Source organism: Lutjanus erythropterus, chromosome 6, assembly GCF_056507025.1.
Source record: "Lutjanus erythropterus isolate fLutEry1 chromosome 6, fLutEry1.hap2, whole genome shotgun sequence".
Classification (NCBI taxonomy): Eukaryota; Metazoa; Chordata; class Actinopteri; order Lutjaniformes; family Lutjanidae; genus Lutjanus; species Lutjanus erythropterus.
Genome location: NC_139322.1, coordinates 33161635 through 33185869, shown reverse-complemented (window position 1 = coordinate 33185869; position 24235 = coordinate 33161635). Strand labels below are relative to the sequence as shown.

The 24235-nt window shown below is 37.3% G+C and overlaps 1 protein-coding gene across 3 annotated transcripts in view; it reads right to left on the bottom strand.

Moving 5' to 3' along the window:
• ptpn11b (protein tyrosine phosphatase non-receptor type 11b) overlaps window positions 1-24235 on the bottom strand; it is a 50980-nt gene that overhangs the window by 4128 nt on the left and 22617 nt on the right. For 2 of the 3 annotated variants that reach the window (XM_084721706.1, XM_084721709.1), the window contains exons 3-14: window positions 15641-15835; window positions 11483-11675; window positions 11138-11257; window positions 10864-10977; window positions 8959-9055; window positions 8644-8723; window positions 7177-7332; window positions 6277-6408; window positions 4028-4182; window positions 1500-1567; window positions 1252-1403; window positions 26-126 (exon numbers count right to left, since the gene is read on the bottom strand). In XM_084721706.1, the coding sequence (XP_084577832.1) occupies window positions 26-126; window positions 1252-1403; window positions 1500-1567; window positions 4028-4182; window positions 6277-6408; window positions 7177-7332; window positions 8644-8723; window positions 8959-9055; window positions 10864-10977; window positions 11138-11257; window positions 11483-11675; window positions 15641-15835 (1563 nt within the window). The remainder of the gene's footprint in view (window positions 1-25; window positions 127-1251; window positions 1404-1499; window positions 1568-4027; window positions 4183-6276; window positions 6409-7176; window positions 7333-8643; window positions 8724-8958; window positions 9056-10863; window positions 10978-11137; window positions 11258-11482; window positions 11676-15640; window positions 15836-24235) is intronic. The other variant, XM_084721708.1, reaches the window with a different exon arrangement.

Genomic DNA, 24235 nt, shown 5'->3' with positions numbered 1-24235 from the left:
GCATCACTGTATGTGTTCTACTCACACAGAAGAAGAGCGCGAGGATGCCATGTTGGGTTTGGACCTCGAGTTGGTCATCTGGGGATATTTGATGTTGGAATACTCCCTCTCCTTCATCTTATTCCTCTGCACAGTGACAACATGATGAGAGGCAGATTCAGTTTAGAGGACAAGATCCTCGACAAAGTCCCAGATGGCATTCAGCACTTACTGAGATAGTTAACATCACTGCTCTAACTGTCATAACATAACACACAGTACTGGCCTTCAGACTGTGAGCTCAAACACATCGTACATAAATATTTTAACCTCCTCAACTCTGTACTAGATGCTGCTGTGAGCTTGGGATTTAATGGTAGAGTGAAGATACAAAGTTGGGAAAAGCTGGCATTGCCGGTCCCTTGACCTCTCATCTCAAGATATTTGAATAAAAATGGGTTACCCAAGAGTCTAATCTTTACATAAATACCCAGTTTTTGCTTTCTTTTTTTTTTTTTTTTGGGGGGGGAGATTTTTGGTCAAAAACCCTGTAGTATTTTATTTGTAAGCAGTATAAAGCCTATTCTGTTATTTAATATTCCTGCATACTAGGGTCCCTAAAAAGCACTGGAAGTGCTTAAACTTGAAACACTGTATTTGTCACAAATCTCCAACTTGTAAAAGTTTTTGATACCAAATCACAGCATGATTCGTCAAGGTCTTGGTGTCCCTTGGAGGAATTGTTGACCATTTTTATCACTTCTCGGGTGGTCAAAAATGGTTAGATTTCACACAAAATCCACGTGATAAATGGTATCATTGAATGCAGAAAATAAGCTCTGTGGCAAACAAAAGTTTCTGATGGTGACACATTTTGACAAATAAACACCACTTTTATGATTTCTGAATTATAAATGCAATCATCAGGAGTAAAAGATACTGTTATACAGGGGAGGGATTGGTTTATGGGATGTAATAAGGTCACTCCTGGACTTTCACCATCTAGCCCTCTTCTCCTTGTAATATAATGAAGTCATTGCAGGACACATAATATTCATTTCTGGTCCCTATTATCTTTTTTGATTCTGAATAGTAGTGTTAAGTTAAGATCTTCTATCTCCCCTAAAAGATCCCATGCCTATGGGTCTATGGTACGGAGGGGAGGAGTGGAAGAGGTTTAAGACTTCCTTACTGTGTCAAAAAGTGTTATGTGATATATTTTTATTTCTTTTGGAAGCCACTGTGACGTGAACTTCTGATGTGGCAGCGTACCTGCTCCTCCTCCAGTCTCTTCTGAGCAGTGTCAATGTACTGCTGCACAGCCATGTAGATGAACTTGTACTGGGCCTCAGTCTGCACCATGCCCGACCTCTGCTGCCGTACCTTCTGGATGGTCTTAGGGATGTCGATGTCACAGTCTAGACCTAGGACATAGCACACATACACACACCCAGAGGTAAGTCGAGGCAAAAAGATATTCAAAAAATCCAGTGTGACAGTTTCATATCTGAGTCTCCCACCTTGGCGGTTAATGATGTCAATGAGGATGTCGATAACGATGATGGTGCCTGTCCTGCCGATGCCTGCACTGCAGGGACAACAGAGTGCAAAGTCAAACCATGTGTATCAGAGCTACAACAAATATTGATTCATCGATTATCAATCAAAATTCTCTGATTCTAGGTTCTTAAATGTAAATATTTTCTGGTTTCTTTACTCCTCTATGACAATAAACTGAATATGTTTGGGTTGTGGAGAAAACAAGACATTTGAGGATATAACCTTGACCTTTGGGAAACAATGACATTTTATATATAAACGATTATTATTTGAGAAAATGATCGACCCATTAATTAACTATGAATATAATCATTAGTTGTAGCCATTATCTGTATTTACTACAACTGAAGAAATTAAACATCAGTGCCAAGGTGAAAAATAGACAACGATAATAAAGGTAACACATCAGAGTCTTCAGGTATGAATTCTAGGTTTTCACTTGTCAGCAGCAATAAACTGATGTGAATTTATCCTTGTGTCACATATAAAATGCTGTTAGATCTGCTACAGTACCCTGTCCAACTCAATATTTTTTTTCACAATTGCATCATTAATTTATCAGCAGACAACTCATCATTAAAGTTAATGAGTTTACATGTGTTCTGTCAATGTCCATGATGGTGTCTATTTGTTATGATGACATACAGGGAAGCACATCAAATGCAAATAAATCTATTACAACATTCATTTGCTATCAACATGTTTAAAAGTGGTAGTCCCATAACGTCCACTGTGAAATAAATATCTCAATAACTACCCCTCCACAAAAAAAGTGATCATTCCTCACAGTTCACATAAAATCTAAAATTTATCATTTAAAATCAGTGTATGAACAACATAACAACGACATCAGATACTGCGTACTCCGACAATGTAGCAGGAATGATTTTCTGGTGAACTACACTCACTGTGTACCACAGAGATAAATCTGAAGTAGTGACAAACCTTGGACATCAAACAGCATTTTATTTATTTATCAAATGCCAAATTGTGATTTTGTGTTATTATATCAAGGAGCACATCCTGACTGCAGCAGAACTAAACCAGGTTGTGACATTTCAAATAGTTTTTGCTGTTTAGTTAGTGGTCATGCTGACACAGCTGCAAGTGGCAACATGGAAGTTTAAGTGCAATTAATGAATAAATAAAGTGCTTTTAACTTGGGATTAATGCTGTGATTTATGCTGTATATCATTTTAGATATTTTTATATTACTTTTAAATATTATAAAGTCTGTGTGTGTGTGTACTAATGATAATCATGTCACTGAAAGGGAGACGGGCCACTGGGGCATTGATGTCATGACAGAAAAATGTACTTATTTTAATTTACTTAGTATGAAATTCACGTTTTGATAAGGTGGTCGGTGTATAGTGACCATGTATATAGTTAGTTATACAGGTGTTCGTTTTGTGAGGACTTATTACCCAGACAGCGCACCCAAGTGGCCAATTGATATATTATCTCAGGAAATACTAATTTCATCATTTTTTCAGGTTTCAACTGTCTGCAGTTTGACCATCTCGTGGGACACTAAGTCAACATGGAGAAAAAGAACAAACAGTGACCCACAGATGAGTTTAGCCATCAGAAAATCACTGGAACACTGAAACCAGACAAATGAACATGTGGTGTCTGACAGTGTGTGAGCTTGTCTCTGAATCTGAATATATATTTATCAATTAACTTTTACCAAGGTCGGTACAATATGTGTGTATTTGAACTGAAACAGGATTATTCTACGACCCCACTGAAATCGTCTTCATCAGCAGTAACACTACTGTGAGGTTTGTGGTTCAGGTGAAGTGGCTGATAGCCATTGTGTATACATGTGTGTGTACACAGGATAGGACTAGGACAGTTGGTCAGTGATACAATATTTACCGATATCACAAAATATGCCACGATACGTTTATGATTCAATTCAATTCAGAGGTCTGTGATTGATATCATATGATATAATGAGTCAGTTTAACACATTCCACTATTTTTATGTCAAAGCAACTTAACAATTCTTTGTGTGAACTCTTCCAGACATGGTGTCACAGATATACTAGAGAATTTTCAAAATAAAGGTGTATCATAAAGATGATGATATAGATCAATTGATAATATTGGATTGGTCTGTGTAAAATGTTAGAAAATTGCTGAAAACGTGAAAACACTGAGAACTATGTTGTATTGAATTGTGTGTTTAGATCTTTTAACTGTTTCTGTGTTTAGGATTTTTTAGACAGACTGTAAATGTGGCTCAGTGATGATCTGGAGCCATACGGATCCTAACACTACATAAACTAGAGTGCAACAGCATTTTGGACCCTAATTTTATTTACTTGGGAATTTTTATAATCATTCAAATTTGGCAGGGTGGTTAATAACACATGTTTCTGTGGTGTGACAAACTCAGAACACATTTATTTTTGCTTTCATCCAAACTAAGCTATTCTAAGCTTCATATTGTAAAACAGTGTATTTCCCTGCTGTATACCTGCAGTGGACGACAATGGGTCCAGTGTCTGGAATGGTGCTCTGGGTGCGGTTGACTTCCTCTAGGAACCAGAGGACACCGCCAGGCTCATTGGGAACCCCGTGGTCTGGCCAGCTCAGGTACTGGTAGTGCCAGATGTACCTTGGAGGCTCCTTCTGCAGGAAAATTACAGCAAAAAAGATGATGAGCTGATGTTAAAGTAAAAAATGTCTTGCAGTGTTATATTTGAATTTGATTATGCTGACGTGTCTTCCTCCTCCTTCCTCTACAATGTTCATTAAACGGCATGAGCCCGCGATAAGAAATAGGGGAGAAAATCCTCAGTTCACACATACCTTGCACAGTTCACCTAAAGCCAGTGTGATGCTTCAGCAGTTTTATTTAGCCAATTCAAGTGGTTATTTTCCAAAGTCACAGTCAGTACAAAATTCCCTCTTTGTGTTGGGACTTGTTCATTGCTGTACTATAACAGAGGGATACTCTGCAGTAGTCAGATGTTGGCTTTTTTACTAAAACTAGCTTTTTTAGTAACATCACAATTATGCAACTGAGCAGCTTCGATTACTGGAATGAGCTTTTGTGCAAAATGAGGATTGTGGATTCTGTCCCTAATTTCTTACAGCGGACGTCCTGTGGACAAAATAAAACATAGACATTTAAAAAACAGACTTTACTAACACTTTCTATGAAGACCACAATTTTGTACATTTTAGGGGCATTCAGAGAGAATTATAACACATTCACAATGCTTTATGACTATAGCGCTCTTAACAGGTGTACTTTCTGATACACTACATCAACAGTCACAAAATATCATAAATGTGACTTACAATGAATTTTAAGTTCAAGTGTCTTATAGATGATATTGACTGACTGTAGTAAGTACTGATATTATGGTAAAAGTCCATGCAGTATTATAAGTTGTATGTTGTATTTGTTAGTAAAGTGAACTAACATACTGATGCATCTATAAAAATGCATGCTTCATCATAAAGTTTCATTGTTGGTAGGTAAAGTGTATTACATTCACATGCCTTTAAAAGACTCTATGCTGCATCATTAGTGATTATTACATGAGACACAAAAATGCAGAGAGTTAGTTAAGTCAAATGTGTCTGCTTTAGGAATAGAACCTTAAGGTATTAAAGTTGTGGTGTTCTAATAAACCTGTATACTGCCACTGTAATAGTTACACAATGCCCCCAAAACACACTATACATGTGGTCTTCATTAGGTAGTTAATTAGTAGTGTTGTCATGACACTCAATTTCCAATTGCTATACAATATTTGGAAAAATATTGATATTTGGTACTCAACACTGACAGCATAAAATTTCTTTTAAGGTTAAGATTTTTATTAAAAGATAAATATAACGAGGCTCTACAAGATGACAACGGATATAGGAAATGAGATAAGTGACGAGAAGAAGACAGCACTGTGAGTAACTGAGAGGAGGTGAGACTGCGTGGGCACTGCAGCCATGTGTGTCAACTCGCAGTCAGAGAGAAGAAACAGCGAGAGTGCAACTGGTGCTGGAGTATCGATACTGCAAAAAAGCAAACTATGGAAAGTTCAAATTTTCAGTATCAATATACATCGATATTTTTGACAACACTAACAGGTAGAGGTTAACATTATGATTGATTAATTTGAGTATGAACAAGTGATGGTTGATTTTCTTTAACTGAACTGTAATTCATCTGAACACAAACATTAAGGGTGGATAGAAGCATCACTTGGGACACTGTGTGGAGACAATACTGCTGAGGTGACCTCAGACAGGCTCACCAGTCTGGGGCCTCCACCTCTGTGAGGTTACAGGATTTTGAACAGTTATATATTAAGACATTACACCTGCAAGCTTCTACCCACACCAAGACTGGATATCCAAACACTCAAATTAGAACCAGACAGATATCAGCATAAGACTGACCTTACACAGCTATATTAGTGTCTATCGATACTGGTGTATATGTTGTCTGATTATTTTTTTTTTTTTGTACAGAACATAATGCAGAATAGTTTTGTATTTTAGTTTTACATTTAGTTTTTTTCCTTCATTTACTACTTATTGTATTTATGTATAAAAGGACATGCATGAAAAGAAGAAATCTTAAGAGAGTGCGTGGACTACTCTGTAAGCACAAGCACGTGCTGTAGGATTGTGTGTGTGTGTGTGTGTGAGGCGTTAGATAATGTGACCCCAGGTCAGTGGGTCAGCTCTGATTGAGCACAAAGCTTGCCCTACCCGGTCCAGACAGGTCACCTCCAGCTCCCTCAGGATGTAGTCTTGTGCCGGCCGCTCATCCACGTTCCTGACCAGCACCTTCCCAAACTCCTTGGTGCCATGGAGGTCCGGCCAGTAACGGACACATTTGTTCTGAAACAGAAGAGAAACAGAGGAAAAGATGAGGAGAGAAGAGGGCGATGAGTATTAGACAATCGAAAGAACCAGCTCATCTCAAGCAGCTTTCCAATCGGCTTAACTGTCATACTATCCTTGTCAGCCGTCTCCCTCCCCACCCCCACACCTTACACACACAAACCCATCATCCTTACTACACATATCCACCCCTCTCTCTCAGAATCAGCTAATGCCATCAAGGACTCAACTAGAAATACAGGACAAAATGGTTGGCAGAGCAGTGCAGATTTGTAAAGGTCAAAACTGATACCGTATCAGTTTTTTGTCAAATTAACTTTTTAGGGACTTTTTGTGTCCTTCTGTTTTTATTTTTTCTTTAACTTTTTCCATGTAGTTGCTCTTTAAGATTGAATGTTTTAGATTTGGGGTATTTTGCTCATGCTCTTATCACAAAATGTTAAATCTCCCTTCAGTGAATACGCCTCAGTTCACAGATCTCCATCATTATGAGCAATCAACAGCAATCAGCTCAAAGGAGTGCAATCTCAAGACAACAGAGAGGCCGTTTAGGAGTAAATGATAAAGAAAGCAAACAAAAAAGAGCTGGGGAGAGAAAAATAAGCAACTTGCTTTGGAAATATAATGTACAAAATCATTCCTACTTAATTAATTAACGTTTCTAGTTTAATATTAATGTGTATAGAAGTGATCAGAATATTTCACAGGACCATGGCTGAACCATACTTGTTAACATTAACAGTGTATTTAGTGATAATCGCTCACCCGTCCTCGCTCCACCTCCTTTGTGGTCATGACAATGACGTGTGTATTCTCCTGATATACCATCTTCCAGAAGTCAATGACCGTATTCTGTAGGCACCCTTGGGTGGCGATGAAGACTTTGCCCTTGTCCATGTGGCGCCCCTCTTCATGCATACTCTGTATAGCGTGGACAGTTATTCACCGAATGAAGTATTTTGACTCTGGGACAATTGATTCAGATTCACATAGGACAAGTACTGCAATACTGTAATGTGAGCTACATGATGATAAAATTAAATATACAGACATGTTCACATAGTTTCAATTCTTGAAGAAAACGTTCACCAATATGAGTAAGGTAAAGACCAAATAAAGAAATAAAAAGGTTTTAAATTGTTAGTGGTTGTTTTAAGATGAAATCATCTGTTCTGACTGACAGACTGACTGAAGTTGAGATATTGTGAGCACCTACTGGGATTTCACTGTTGATTTCTCATTGAAAAATGGGTGATATTTGGTCTAAATGTCAAAGACCTCTTTTCACCTTCTTTTCAACAAGCTAAAGTGCGTTTACAACATTGATGTGTCTCAAAATTTAGATAATTTGATCTGTTGTAGGTCAAACTGCATTTCTCCACAGTCATTTCTATGTCATATTTCACTGGTAGGTGAAATCTGGTCTACACAAAAATGTTATTTCAGCTCATTTAATGTTTCATATAATATGTCATAAACACAAGACTGTGCTGCAAACAAAAACTTTCCAGGACATTGTAATGGATTGTAAAGTTCTGCACCTTAACATAAAATAAGAAATTGTGCTTCCTTCTGTAGGCTAACACACATGTCCAAGTTTGCAGCTTTGACTAATATATATATCATGGATGTATAAAGGAGATTAACACTGGGATTTGCAGTATTGGAAGAAGTTCAGGCCTTTCTGCCAGGAAGCTCCCTAGAAATTCTGGCAGAAAGGCTTTAGGAAGTCACGTGATGTATTATAAAGGGTCCAAATGAGCAGAAAGATGTGGTGGATGAATTGGTTACACACAGGACTTAAGTCTAGCAGTCTCAGGTTTGAGACCTGTGTGAGGCAAGTTTTTTTCTGACTTTCAACTAAGAAATCTGGATGTGGTATCTTAATGAAGGTCCAGAGTGATGATAAGCTGTTATTTGCACATTTTAGATGATAAAAAAAAATGCCATTATTGCAAATCTCTGTAAAATGTGTTCTGAACGTTAACATTCTGTCAATGTCTTCAGTGATAAAAGACTTTTGAACTTCTTGTTACTGACCATAGTCGGTTTTTTAACATCTTTTCAGAAAACATAAACATGATCAGAGGGATGTATCGCTTCAGAGCTAACCCATCCACAATTCTTTTGCATTAACTATTTTGAGCTGTGGCTGAATGTTGTGTATAGTGCTATCCTTTGATAATCTACAGTTGTTGATTAATGGCTTTGTATAATGCTGAACAGACTCACTCTGATGTAGTTGGCATTGATGTAGTCTGAACCAGGAACATCTGGATCTGCTTCCCTGATTTCAACCCGAGTTGTATCAACTGAAAGGACAAAGTCAAACTGTCATTAATGCACAACAAAACATCAACAAGAACCTCAGATCACACCTGACACCCCCCACCCCCCAAAAACATAATGTCAATAGATAGGCTGTGACCTATCAAAGCAAAATCTTCATGCTCTGCTGAGGCCTCTATGTTGTCTGGTGTCTGTTTGTGTCATTCTTTCCACAGGAAGTTGGAGAGACAGGAAATGGCAGCAGGTTGCAAGACTTACAGGGGAGGATATTCTTGTATCGGTTTTTACTCTTGTTTTCTGGCTTTTGGCCTTCTTTCCGGGGATACAGCAGTTTGCACTCCTGCTGCTGAAGTACCTGATAATTGACAATGAAAGACAAAAGGAAAATGACAAGAAAATGAGACATTTCTATGAGAAAGAGTTTCAAGCAAAAGAATATCCATTATAATGCAGGTAATTTATTCATAAAAGCCATGTGCAGATTGAAGCATTAAGTATTACGAAAAGGTTTCCTGTGGAGTTTTAGACTTCAAGTAGCACTAATGACACGTTACACATTCCTGATTTCACATTATTCCACTGATCAACAGGTGGCAGGAATTCACCAAAATATACAGTGATGCATCAGTAAAGGCAGGGAAGGAGAAGACTGCCAGCTAGCAAAGATATAAAGCATGCTGGCTTCCAGATACTTAAAAAATACTCAAAACGTTAATAATGTTCATGCTTGGACTGTTGGCTGGACAAAACAAACTTTGTGAAGGTATCACTTTGGGCTCTGGGTCACATTTCTCACTATTTTCTGGATTTTTACAATCAATCGATTGTTCTCCTATAAAAATAATTCAAAAGGAGCAATACATCAACCAATGACAATAGCCAGCTTTTACACTAACATTAGAAATACTAATTTAATGATATATTACAACAGTCACAGGAGACATTTTTCTACACTGAGTACTCATACTTTAAGTACATTCCCGAATTATACTTGCATACCTTTGCTTACATAACATTTTAAATGCAGGACTTTTACTTGTAACAGAGTATTTTTACGTGTGAAATTACTACTTTAACTTAAGGATCTATATACTTCATCCACCACCAGTAATGGGCCGTTACAGTAGGGGTCACCCCGGAGTGAAAGAACAAGAAAAATGCACATGTAAACCTAAGAGGAAGCATGTCTGCATGGAGTTACAGGGCTCAAAAGCTCTTAAATGTACAGTCAAATATCCCAATAGCACCGTTTTCTGAATTGATTTACAAATAAATCGCAGTTCATCTATGAGACAGCTACGAGTGTTTATATTATGCATATTATGTCAGCCACCCACACTTAAAAACAGAAGATGCAGTAAGCAATTTATATTCATTTGAAAAATGATTATCACCTCAATAAAGATTGTAGCTGGGGAGCAGGCAATCCAACCAGACACTGATCAGTAAATATGACAAACATAAACTGTAAAAACCTGTTTTTAAGCCAATGAATACCGAATAATAATTCATAGTCTAATGTGTGGTGACACAATAGAAATGATTCACTTTAATGACCTGTCAGTTGCATAAATATGACAAAAACAGGAACATAAGAGCATGCCACAAGATAAGCTTCAACCAGCATCATTACTCAAAGGTTAAAGCAGCATAAATACATTTCAAATTCCCCAGATAGACAAGAAAACAAATAACTGTACAGAAAAAACATGATGTAAGCTTTCACAAATAGATAGAATATAAATGGCTGAAAAAGTGATGAAACAAATGGCAGATAAGATGACATTTTATATTACATCTATGCGACACAAAGTTGGTCTAGAAAATACTCTGTACTTACTAGCTACACCATGAGAACATCAATCTGTTTCATACAAGAGCTATTGAAAATTTCACCCTCAAAACACTTTCCAATAGCAGAAATTTGGCATCCTGTTGATGATGGCACTCAAAGGAGTAATTTACATTAATCAGCTTTCCCAATTATTTCTCATACACATGACTTGAGTCAATTGAGCCCTTAAGTGGAGCCTCATTTCATCAAGTAGCTGAACACAAAGCCTTTAGAATGACTGAAATTATAAAATGATCAACAATATGAAATAATGAGATACACATTTTTTTTGGAATGATTCTGGTGCTGACAGTTTTGAGGCTACATACCTCAAATTCTTCCCAGAATCCTTGTTTGGGTTTCTCAGAGTTGTCTGCTACTTTGTTGAGCTCTCGTACCCGGTTCTCAATGTTGGCTGCATTTATCCTTGTGGCGTTAAAGGGCTGTCATTGTCACGTGGAAATTTAATTAGTAAACAAAGCAAAACAAGTTTTCAAGCGAGAAAACAACAATTTCGTGTGGTTTAAATGATTCATGCTTTCAAGTTATGTAGGCAAAACATTCACTTGTCTGGATGCTTATGTTTGCTTTCCTCTTCCTTACCTGTTTGAGGTGAACTACGATGCCACTCTTTTCCACCATGGGGTTCTTCTTGTAGTGATCCACCAGGTCAGCCAGGGTGTCGAACCTCTCCCCGCCGCCCACGTCATATTTACCGTCCTGCTGGAGACAAACGTCAACAGTTCAACTACAGCTGGCCTGAGGAGTTCCTAGAGTGCAAAAATGAATCATGAGCTGCTTAAAAATATATGACTCAAACAGCATGCGGAGGTAGTGATGAACTCAGAGAGTCATTCACGGAGGCATTATAAGCCTCCAGGCTGTCTTAATCTACAAAGTCCTCCTCATCAATTTAAATTTCTGTATATTCAAGTGGAGTTACCTCACCTGGTAGCGAATCATAACGTGGGTGACCTTGGTTTTGCGATCCACATTCTCGTGTTTTTCCTCGTTGGTAAGAACCGAGAGGACGAAGTCGCCTGGTTTACTCTGACTCTCCCGTACCAGGAAGCTACCGGCTTTGCCTTTGTCTGTGAGCAGTTTCTCTGCGTCTCGCCCAGAGAGGTGCCCATGGTACCACCTGGAGAGGAATGAGAGAACAGACCAATACCAACACATGAATCCAGACACAAAACTCAGTGACACACAGACAGAATGAATGACTGAACATGCACACCAACCACCTTAAGATGCTATCATATGATTATAAAATCAATAAATCAATATATAATATAAACATAAATATATAATATAAACACTTTAAGAACTCAAAATCCTGTGCTTACATTTGAAACTTATATATTACTACATTACTACTGATATCACCTCAACATTAAAATCATATTAAAATGTTATTTTATGCACCTTGTAAATTACATTTCTTTCCATGTTAAAAAACATTAAACACTTTCTTGAGTCAGTTTGTAATCCCATGTGCTTGAATTCCCAAATCTATATCTAGTAACTTTAAATCTCTTAGATCTTTTAGGTCACCTGAGGGCAGCAAAAACAAGTTGTGGATACAACACTGACATATCATCACAATTTAAAGAGACAGTGTGTAGGATTTAGTTGCCTCTATTTGTGAGATTGTAGCCCAACTGACTATGCCTTGCCTCACCCTCCCCTTCCAAACGTGTAGGAGAAACTACGGCAGCTGCGATTCTCAAAAGAATGGAAAAAGGCACTCTCTCGAGCAAGTGTTTGGTTTGTCTGCTCTCGACTACATTAGAAACATGGCAGTACAACGTGGTGACCTTCATGGAAGTGGACAAAGACCTTCTGTAACAGCAATATGATACTTCTTATTAAAAGGTTATTATACACTTATGAAAACGTACTTGATTTAATTATATTATGAATATTATATTCCATTTTTGCCAGATTCTGCCAATAGATCCCCCAAAATCTTACAAAATGGCCCTTTTAGCTGATATTTGAACTTTATATTTTCCTTCATTTTGAGTCTTGTTTTTTGTCGCATAGACATTTATATATAATACAATGTGCAGTGAAATTCTGTCTCTGCATCATCCTTGTATTAGGAGCAGCGGGCAGCCGCTGTGCAGCATCCACGGACAAACTCCACACCTCTAAGCACCTTGGTCAGAGGTACTGACTTGCTATTGACTTATCATACATGTTTTTGATGGACAGGACCCCTGGAGGCAACATGCAAGCACAGGAAAAACGTACAAACTCCACATCGAAAGCCCTGCGTCAACCAACATTCAAACCTAGAGCCTTCTTGCTGTGAGGCTAATGATTGCTCCACTGTACTGTAAGTGTATGTTCACTTTCTTTTAGCTCTGTTTTTTGGTCTCCTCTGAAGGAAATATCTGGCACTTTAGTAGATAAATGTCCCACTATGGTGTCCAGCTAGACTAATTGTGTCTGTCAGCCGTTTGCTGCAGAACGGGTAGTGAACAGTGGGTTTTTAGAGTTTTTTGACTGAAAACAGCTGCCTGCTGCTGCCAAAAACAATGTCATGAGAGAGCAGTGAGAGTGAACTAAAACATTAAAGTTGCAACAGGACAACTAAACAATAAGCTGAAACTCAATATAAGCTTCCATAAAGCTGAAGGTGATTATTCTCTATAGGTTCATCACTACGAGCCACCCCTTTAAAACTGTTTTCACATATTGTCATTTGATACATGGCTGTTCTAAAAAAATACTGATTATAAGCCAGTTTAAGTGATGTTCAGGACATTCAGGGTCAGGACCATTTACTGTGGGCATCATGTCATATTAACTGGCTATTAAGGTGAAATGAGCAGCTACACATCAGTCATAACAACAACAACAAAGACAGCGACTAAAAACATGCAGCAGGCAAGACCTATTCAAAAACACATCAGCGTTCATTATTTCAGACTGGCTGCGTTCGCCGTCTGCCTCTCCAGCTCCTGTGGAGGTCGAGAAGCTCAGCAGCCTCGGGCTAGATGCTGTTGTTTCAAGGCAGAGCGATTATCAAGCCAAGTAAAGAGAGTTGAGACTAAAACTCGACTAACTGAACAATATGTTTCCTCCCTCAAGCTTTAGGGTTCAATATAATGTCGATCTATATGTGCAGTGTGAGTGCAGACTCCTACTCGAGAATGAAAGTGTCTCTTCCATTGCTGCAACCTCACTTAGTTGCTGATGTTAAGATGAAAAACCTGCATGTGTGCGTTTTTTTTTTTTTTCCCGTGTGGTGAGCGCAAGCGTGTAGGAGGCTCTGTCAGGAGACGTATGTAGAATGGAAAACCACATACACCAAAACCATAGATCAGTTGTTCTTCGACCTAAAGAGAAACTGAGATAGATGTCACAATGTGTAGGAAAAGAAAATGTACATAACCTTTTCAGCACGAGACAGCTGAAAAGTGATAATTTGCAAATGATGACATAAATATAAGCACGTGTCTTTCTAAAATGCTTCCTGTATGTGTGAGAGAGCGTGCATGGATTCCTGGCATTAACACACCAGCTGCCTCAGTCTCTCATTTGAATGAGGGTGTGTAGGTGTGATCAAGTGTACAGCAGCGTCCAACCTGTGTATACTCACTGGAATGATGTTAGCGTGTGGACACTTGCTGCATATAAACAAAAACAGCAGCACCACCCACTTAGTTTGTTTGAAGATGCTTTTGGGAATACGCCATTATTTACACAGGCGGATGTGAAGTGCATCTGGATTTAATGTGTAGGAGTGTATGTGTACAGAATAATGCATCCTCCCACCAAATAACAGGTGTAAACATGTGTGTACTGGCACATAGTTAACAAACTAATGTCTGATTCTTTCCTGCAGCTGTTCTATTAAACAGTAAACTTGATGGTGATGTAGGCCATTCACTATTTTCAGCTCTCAATGGAATTGCACTGTTATGATCATAATCTATTAACATTTTATAAATTCTTTTGTTTAAATTGATGATTCTAAACAAACTGCATTTACAGTTTTTTTAAATAAGTTGTGTAAAAGCTGCCCTAATCAAAATGTTTACGTTAAAATGGTTCAAATGACAATGTATAATGTGAGAACTGTTGTTTGTTTGCAGTTTCTCTCAGCACTGCAGCATTACAGTTCATTGATTTAATTTTCTGGACTGAAACTTTACTATTTTGGTTCAGTCTCTGAAACCTCATCAAACTCTTTTCTAGCTGCAGCAGGGAACTTTGTAATAATACCTATTCATCACCAGATTATTAAAAAAAAAAAAAAAAAGTAAGCAAATAGCTGGTGAACAAAGTCGAACATTTTGCAGCTAAAGAAGAACATATTTTTCTAAAGCTGGTGGAGACTAAAATGGAGCTAACAATATTATACATTCCAATGTAATCCATAACAGTGGACAGATCATCAAAATGAGAAACATATTTGCATCAACACCAGACACTTTCATACAAATATGCAAGTATGAAATATGCATTTATAATAATTGAATATTCAGCTGTTAGAATACTTTATCCTAACATCTTTTCTTTATTTTTCGAACTGTATATAGGTTGTTCTGGCATTAGTGGCCTTCCCCTTCAGACTTTTGTTCTGTAATTTCTTTCACTAACACTCAAAACTTCTTCTTTAGGTTTGAAATACACTAAGATGAGACGTTTAACTGCACAGTATTAGATGTAACAATTTTCATGGCCAGGATCAAATTCAGGAAATGAGAAGGATTCAGTATTTTGCCCAGAGTTTTGTTCTCTGCTGGGTGAAAATGCCTCACAAACAGCATTTCGGCGATAACGGGATACAGTAACTGCACTGAAAGCTACACTAATAACATTTCTCAGGTGGTTTAGCTGCTTCTCATGGCAGAATGAGTGTTTACAGTCTGACAACCCTGAAGCTATTAGAATAAAAATAACTGTGGTCAGGAAGAAACTTTCATACAGTTATAATGAGTTTAGATAAAAGAGCAACATAACAAGCTAACCTTAGGTAAGTTTATATGAATATTTGAGTCTATCCTTTTCTTTTATCCACATAGTGCATAGCTGTATGCAAATATGAGCTCATTTGCATGTGTGGGCGTTAGTGTGTGAGTTAGTCTGCACCTCTCAGAGGTGGGGTCCTTGCAGTTGAGTGGGTACTTGAGCTCAATGACATGGCCGTTCCTCTCCCGCAGCAGATCCTGTTGCTCAGTGTAATACTGCACCAGCTCAGCGAGCGTGGCAAACTTCTCGCCTCCATACAGGTCGTAGTAGTCGCCCGAGTTCTGGATCTTAATGTGGGTCACCTCATCGTTCCGCCTGAGTGGGGGAAAAAAAAAAAGCACAGTGGGAATTTAATCACTCTGTAACTTATCGTGCGTGTAAACAGTGAGCTCGCTCCAAAGAAGCACTCAGCATTTTTCTCTTTGTGTTTTTCTCTTGTTCACTTGCACCCTGCAGATATTTAAACAGTGAACACACACACACACACACACACACACACACACACACACACACACACACAAACAGCCACCCACTCATATGTTCATGCAATATATGCTCACAAACAAAATCAAAACCATACACACTTTGTCGCCCACACTAACTCACAGCACCTAAATGCATATACACTGTAAAATATTCAGCTTATCAAGCCATCTGCTCCCATTTTAAGACTTTGAACCTCATTTTCTTAAAAACATGACAAAGAATTTACAGCTGTCTCTTGTCCAGTGATATTTTCTTATAATAATCTACCTTATTCTGCCTGTGACACATTCATATCTCTGTAATACAGGGTTTTGTCTTGCAAAGCTTGATGTATTGTTTTATGTAATAAAGTATAACAAGTATATGACTGTTACTTATTATAAAATAACTTTGACCTTTTCCATCTGTGCCAACATTGGAATGATAAAATAAGCCATGAGCTATTACAGTAGAGAAAATGCAAGAAAAAGCCACAGTGATTTAAAAATACATCCATTTTTATCAAACATAGAATATTTTTCACTTTGACTTCTATAAACAGAACAACACAAATCTTCTCAAAGGGGATCATCTCTTGTTTTAATACTCTGTAGTTTTAATGTATTTGGAGGAAAGCTGTATCGTGATTTCCGAGCAATACAGAAACGGAACGAAACAGAAATGCATGCAGGTCCTGAGCTTAAAGACTGATAAGAGAAAAAACATTTTGGTACCACTTTGCATATTCAAAATCCTCCGACTGGTTTGAATAGATGCACACGAATCTGAAAACACACACATACAGTTAGCCTCTATAAGAGATATCTGCCTGGAAGCAAGCGGGGAACAAGATGCGGCTCAACAGCTCGATTGCTAAATGTACTTGTTTTTCCATTTTCCATCTCCAGTGACTTTGTCCGACATGTTTCTTTAGCAGAAATAAACAAAACATCCTGTAAACATATTAACACACACATGCAACAGAGTTTTAGGGACCACAAGGGGGTTAGCCAGGCAGTCAGCACTATCTGATCTGCAGAGATACAATACTCTGTCTCTCTCTGCAAACTGATTATCAGCTAATGGTCATATCAAATGGCACAAATCCTATTTCCTCCATCACTTTTCTTGCTGTCCTCATGAATTTCGCATTCCTTTTTTCCATCCTCTCCATCCACTCAACTAACTGTAAATCCTTTCCTTCGTTCTTGCATTCATTTGTCCCATCTCTCTCTCCCTCCATCCCTCTCTCCCAGTATTTCCTGGTAATTGCTTTACGGCTCTATTAGTGGCTGTTGGCAGGTTGCCACAGGTCTATGGGCCCTGTTAAAGGCTCCTCCTCGACTCTCGGGCCAAATCCCCCTTTTCTCTCAGAGTTTAACACCATTAACTCTGGAATGAGCCCAACATGTCCCATTAGGTTTTCATTCACTCTTTGAGATAGTGATAACATTTAGGCATCTATTAAAATATGGCAGTCTTTACAGAGGGAATACAAGGAGCCAAGGTCAGCATCATGTCTGCTGAGTTCTGGCTGTCTGTTGTCTATTTCAATACATGACAGATTACTTAACATGATTTTCTGTCTTTTTCTCCCCTTTTTTTGTGAAGGAGAGTAAGACACATCACTATGTCGCTTCTGATAACTGAGCCAACTGGTGGGCCATGAGAGGTCACGAAAAATACGTTTTTAAGTTTCAATTTTACAATTTTAAAATTAAGTGTTCCTGATTTATTTTTAAAAGTAGTCATAAAAAGCCAAGGGATTTGAATTGCATGTTATTCTTCATTGATCTGACCTAGTTTAACTGGTGTTACACCATATTTGGTGACATGTCACATTAACACCAGAAGGTATCTTGGATTTCTCATTGGTATGATTAATTTCTTGTGATTAAAGGTTTGGGTGGGCCATAGAAGATTTCAGGTTTCAAATTTTGAGTCATTACTACATTGATTATGGAGCTCAGCAACACAGCAAGATGACATTTTCAGTTAGTTATGTGTTCTGCTACTCTGTGGTGATTCATGTTTGCCTCCAGTTTTTCCTCTGTTTCGCCTCCAGCAAACACCAAGAAGTAATCATGATGTTGGCACTAAAAGGGTCTATTTTTGATCATATGTTGTTGTTTTTTTTATAAATATTCATTATTTCGCACAGCCCCAGTGTGGCATTACACTGATGGTGACAATATGAATAGAAGAAGCAGTACCTAGAATTGCAGTTCACCATGACAGTAGACTAAAATGAAATCATCACCAACTAACAAAAAGAAAAAAGCATTATAAGAGAAAAATCCCCTCTCTGTCTACACAAATAACTAATTCAGCACAGTGAATGCAGCCTAAAGTAGCAGCTGCTCTATGTAGCATTCTTGTCTAGTGGTGTTAAGGACACTGTTCACAAAGAGTCCTTAACACCACTATGGCATTCCCCTGCACCATGGCAAATCATAAAGAGTAAACTAGGATACTTAGTCTACTGCAGTTGTCAAGAGTATCAATACGTCAAAATGTTTTTAACAGCACGTATAAAACATTACAATATCATTAATTGTATATATGTGTATCTCTTTCAATACTACGGCAAAAAGAAAAAAGTCCTAGGCACACAAAATAGAATAATTTTTGTCTTTTTTTAAATAAACAAACTGCACACAATACTCGTACAGAGAAAGTCATTAAACACTGTCTGGTTTTGCTGCCACAAGCCAAATTTCAGGCTAGACAGCATATACATATATATATATATATATATATATATATATATATGTATATATATATATGTATATGTATATATATATATATATATATATATATATATATATATATATATATATTTATATATATATATATATATATATATTTATATATATATATATATATATATTATATATATATATATATATATATATATATATATATATATATATATATATATATATATATATATATATATATATATATGTATATGTATATACACACACACACACATATATATATTATATATATATATATATATATATATATATATATATATATATATATATATGTATATGCTGTCTAGCCTGAAATTTGGCTTGTGGCAGCAAAACCAGACAGTGTTTAATGACTTTCTCTGTACGAGTATTGTGTGCAGTTTGTTTATTTAAAAAAAGACAAAAATTATTCTATTTTGTGTGCCTAGGACTTTTTTCTTTTTGCCGTAGCATTGAAAGAGGTACAGAGTACTGTTTTTTATTTATTGTACCAAAGTCCAAAATTCAGGAAAAGTTTAAAATGTTTGCTTAAATCCTCCTGATGTGCATTAATAAAACGTTTACAGCACCACGACATTGTTCTGCCTTGATTTAAGCATGGTTCTGTGAAGGCACTTAAAACTCTTTCTAATGATTTATCTGTGTTAGTAGCCTCATTCCAATTCATTCTCCTTTAGCAAACTGTTGTGGATGTTTACAAGTCATTATCACATACAGTATTTAATGAAAATGAGACAAATTTCCCTACATTTACGGTTGTGGCCATTTAATCCAATCCATTACAAAAAAAAATCAAAGATGTGTAGAAATGTAATGCATGTAGGTGATTCACTCAGTGAGGATGTAAGCTAAACAATTATGACAGCTCCTGTATAACAGAGAGTCTTACTGACAGGTGCGTAGGAACGAAAACTTAAGAAAACAGAAAGAATCCTGCACTCTGTCAATCACATTCTCACTTTATTACTTCCTAACGCGCAGATCTTCAGAGCTTTCACAGATGAGGATGTACCATAAAATAATAATACACATCTACCAGAAGTAGAAGTAGTTCCTCCTTACTGACCAAAGTTCTACATTTTCAAATCAGTGTGCATATTCTCACCCATGTCCTGGATGATTATTTCAGCTGCAAGCTCAGTGTTTATCAGTCTGGAGTAGCGCTGCTCTTTGATTCTGAAATTCTGCTCACAGTTACTTGGATTTACTGATACCAACAAGCTGGATTAATCACAGCTATAGAGCTTTTTTTTCACATGATAATCGCAATAAGTTATAATAACTTTTTATCTAAAACACTATATCTAAATGGAAAATATACAAACTTTAGTTTCTTAACTCAAAACAAAAAGAAAACCAGAGTATACATACAGTGTATATATATATATATATATATATATATATATATATATATATATATATATGAAAGAAAACGCAATTCAAGTCAGTCTTTTGACTGTATTTAATTTGAAGATGTGATGGTGTCCAGCTTTATCGGAAAAACAAATGATGGACTAGTTTGCATTGATATGACCAACTGAGCAGAACCATGAACTTCACACAGTCCTTCACAGCTTCAACATTTTCTCAACATCCTAGCCAGCAAAATGTGAAGCCTGCAAAATTGCATTTTTAGTAATAAACAGTATTTAGATCAGTGTGACTAAACAAACTAATACACTGATCAGATGAAGCGCACAAACACGGACAACTGTGAGATACGTTGCTCAAAAATGCACATAAATATGCACATACCAAGCCCAAAATATATAAATTATTTCTTCCTTTGCCCTGAAGCTATTCCAAGCAATATTTTTCACTCAATACAGCCAGACACCACTGAGAAATCTCTTTTACCATATCCAGTCCACTTATCAAATTGAGGGTGATAAAGTTTTGGCCTCTATTTCCATTCTCCCTTCTCCATCTCCATGGACTACAACACTGGATACTAACCCAGAGGAGGCATTTTCAAATCTGACATAAAATTTCAGATGTTATGTCAGGTCAGTGAATTCTGTGTCTCAAGAGCTCGCTCTGATGGGTGGTGGGGAAAAAACAGTCACAGATCCACTGCATCATCTAGTACAAGGTAGACATCTTTTTGAACTATGTGCGTCTTTTATTTTCTCAGCTGTAGTTGGCTCGCTCAGAAAGTTTGGGCAATATGAGACAAGATGTGTCTACAAACAACTAGGAAATCTTTTAGCATCTTGTTTGTTCATAAGCAAGACAAGATATCCAAGCTTAAAGAGAATGCCTAAATAACAGACAACAGATATCACACAACCAGTGCTGCCCAAGTGTTCCCCAAGCGATATTATCAAACAAACAAACAAAAAAAACGGTGTAGGACAGTTGGATCTGGTGATCAGACACTGAGATGAATGAACTTAACACATGATCTGCACTAGTTTGTATAAGGACTGTCTCAATTTCTACAAGCAAACTTTGTAAAAGAACAGTTAAGTAACAACCACTCTACATAACTCAAGAATGAGTCGAGTGAGAAAGAGTCTTAATGCTATCTTTGTACTTCAGAATACAAAGATATTTGTTGTAGCTGTTGCTAGCCGGCTCTGATATGCAATTTAAAAAAAAAAAAAATGGACTGACAATAAAATAATTTAATTGAAAAATATGCTACTTTGTCTCTGATGCAGCTTCCTCTTTCTGTAGTGTATTCTGTAGTCTCATTCAACTTCCCGTTCACAGTATTATCTGATTGTTCCTTTATATACTAGTGAGTAGCTTTAATAATACATCATAATGGTTCATAATGCTTGATTTATATTTTGTATTAATAATCTGAATCTGCAGAGTTATCATTTCATCAAATAAATGTAGTGGAGTACTATATTTCCCTCCAAAATGTAGTGGACTGGATGTAAAGCAGAAGTAGCAGAAGCTGGTTATTTTAAATTTTGACACCAAGATCTTAATTTTTCTTACAAACACATAATTGTTCCTAGTATTAATTATCTGTCTCCTTGATTATTAATAATCAGCACCATATTAGCCCTGACAAAAAAAGAGAACATATTGGTCGATTCATAATTGCAACTATCTACTTCCCAAACAGAAGAATTGGATAATAGCCATTGTGTGTTGCTTATGGTACATGCAAGAGGCCTGCTTTGTTTGTGCGTGTCAGGAAAGGAGAAATAAACATTTGCACGCTGTATTGCCATGAGTATTGTGTCTTTGTCCTTGTTGACATGCAGATGTAGGCCCACCTAATGTCACTGTTAGCTGAGGGTATTAAACTGGGCCATGCTATGATATGGGAGGAGTGAGATGTCAATACATTTAACACAGGAATTAAACTGTTGAAATATATTGATAACTTAATTGAAAAATAAGTTTAAATACAGTTAATGTTCATAGATTGACTTGACATTGACAGTCATGTTTTAATGTTTTTTTAACATGCCTGTATGAAACTATAAATAACCTGGCTGCAGTGGAAACACATCTAAGCAAACCCAGGGTAGCATTATATAACACAGAGAAAATCCATTTGCTCTCTGTGGTAATTTGCCCTGCAAAATTCTCTGTTAAGATTGCCCTTAAAATTCCTCCTCGGGGTTTTTAGAGTGTATAAAGAGCATGAGAAATGAGAAAACTTGACCAGACTGCTCTCCTCACGGAGTTAGACTTGGATATAAATTATGCCCAAACTTTTTCTGCTTCAAACTTTCCCTTTTTTCCCTCTTTGAGTTTCATGAAACTCCAAATTGATTACATTTTCAAAACCCTCAAAAAGCTCTCATTAGCGTCAGAGACTTCATGCTTCAGACGCTTTTTAGCAGCAGCTCTGCCGGACCACTCCATCTTCAGTTCACTTCGTGGACCAGAGAAGAAGAGAGGTGGTGGAGATAAGAGGAGGAGAGGCAGAGAGAGGAAGATAAGACAGAGAGAGAGAGAGAGAGAGACAACAGACTCCCTGAGCGTCTATTACAATCTGAAAAGTGAGTATCACACTCATAATGGCCCTGGTAAGATGAAACCTGGCTAATGACTGGCTAATTAGCCTCTCTTCTGCTCTGATAAGACACTCCATGTGTGTGTTTGTGTGTAAAGAGAAACTGAGGTTGAGTTGGGTAGCATGATATGCTAGCTAAGACCGGCTTTTGTAGATCTAGAATAATTAAACTAATTAACTTCAGTATGGTCCAATATTGTCTTCATTATACAGACTTTATTTGGTGCAGTGAGATCAGGAAAAACACAGAACTAAAAAGAAAGGAAGTAAAGAAAATAAAGTAAGTTAAAACACCTCTGTGAAAATTAGATTCAAATAATTAAAAAAAATCTATATTTTTACACTTACACTTAACAATTTCTGTTTGGCAGTGATGGAGGTGCACTGGTGCTGTAAAATGTGTTGGTTTTTACAATTAAAGTCACAAATAGGTACAGGCGTCGATTGTGTTTTACCCCACAATGTTCACTGTTCCTTTCCTGAGAAACAGGATATTGTGGTGGGACACAGAAGTATAACACAGTATTCGCTGCTGTACCATGTTGCCCCTCAGTCAGTTTGAAAGTTTTGAGGTCAAAAGTTGTTGCTTTTTTTTTTTTTTAAATGAGTGGCAGGTGTACAAGGGGCTGTTTCAAGATTGTTTTTTTGCGCTGAAATGTTTATGTAATGCCAAATTGTGCGGCACAAAGTAAACATTGAAATAAGGCAGGAGTCAGAGGAAGTGGGTTAATATACAGATACATTAAAATTTATGTTTTGTTATGGACAAACATTTGTCAGCAAGATTATGGTTATAAAATGGCCCCTGTATTACTGTGTTCCCTCTCCATGGTACAGCTCAACTCTACTCGCTTTCAGTACCAGGGGCTTTTCTGATTGAGCTGATTGTCATTAGTCTTTATGCCCAAATTGTGACTGAACCAACATCTTCTCAAAAAAGAAGCACAACATGATAATCCATGACATGAAAGAATGCCTTTTTTCATTTCTAAGGCAAATTTGAACTTGAAATTGAACAATATTCTTCTCTCTGGTATCAGGCACAGCCACACTGTCAGCTGATGTGGTTAGCATGCGGGTAACACAAGCAGTCGGGCAGGGTGCATCCCTGTGCATCGCAAGATGCTTCCCCCGTTTTTACACAATTGTTTTTAAACATTGGTTGCACCACCCACCCAGTGTTGGGATCCTTTTGGATGAAATACAGCCACACTTCATGCTGCCATAATGTTAGCTGGGCATGTTTGATGATGCATCTGTCAAGTCCTCACCACAGGGCAATTATTTCAATCGAAAGCTTAGGTGTGTGGCACTGAAATGAGGCACCATAATCTGAATTGTGATTTGGTCCAGTTGGTACTGGACGTAGAGGAACCAGTGGCATGTTGGCACCCGGTTTCAGTACACAGCCCTAATCATCATAGTGACACTGTCTGATATCATCTTCAACACGACCACGCAATAACCCCATTCAGCCCTCTTTTAGCGTTTGGCAAACATACAAGT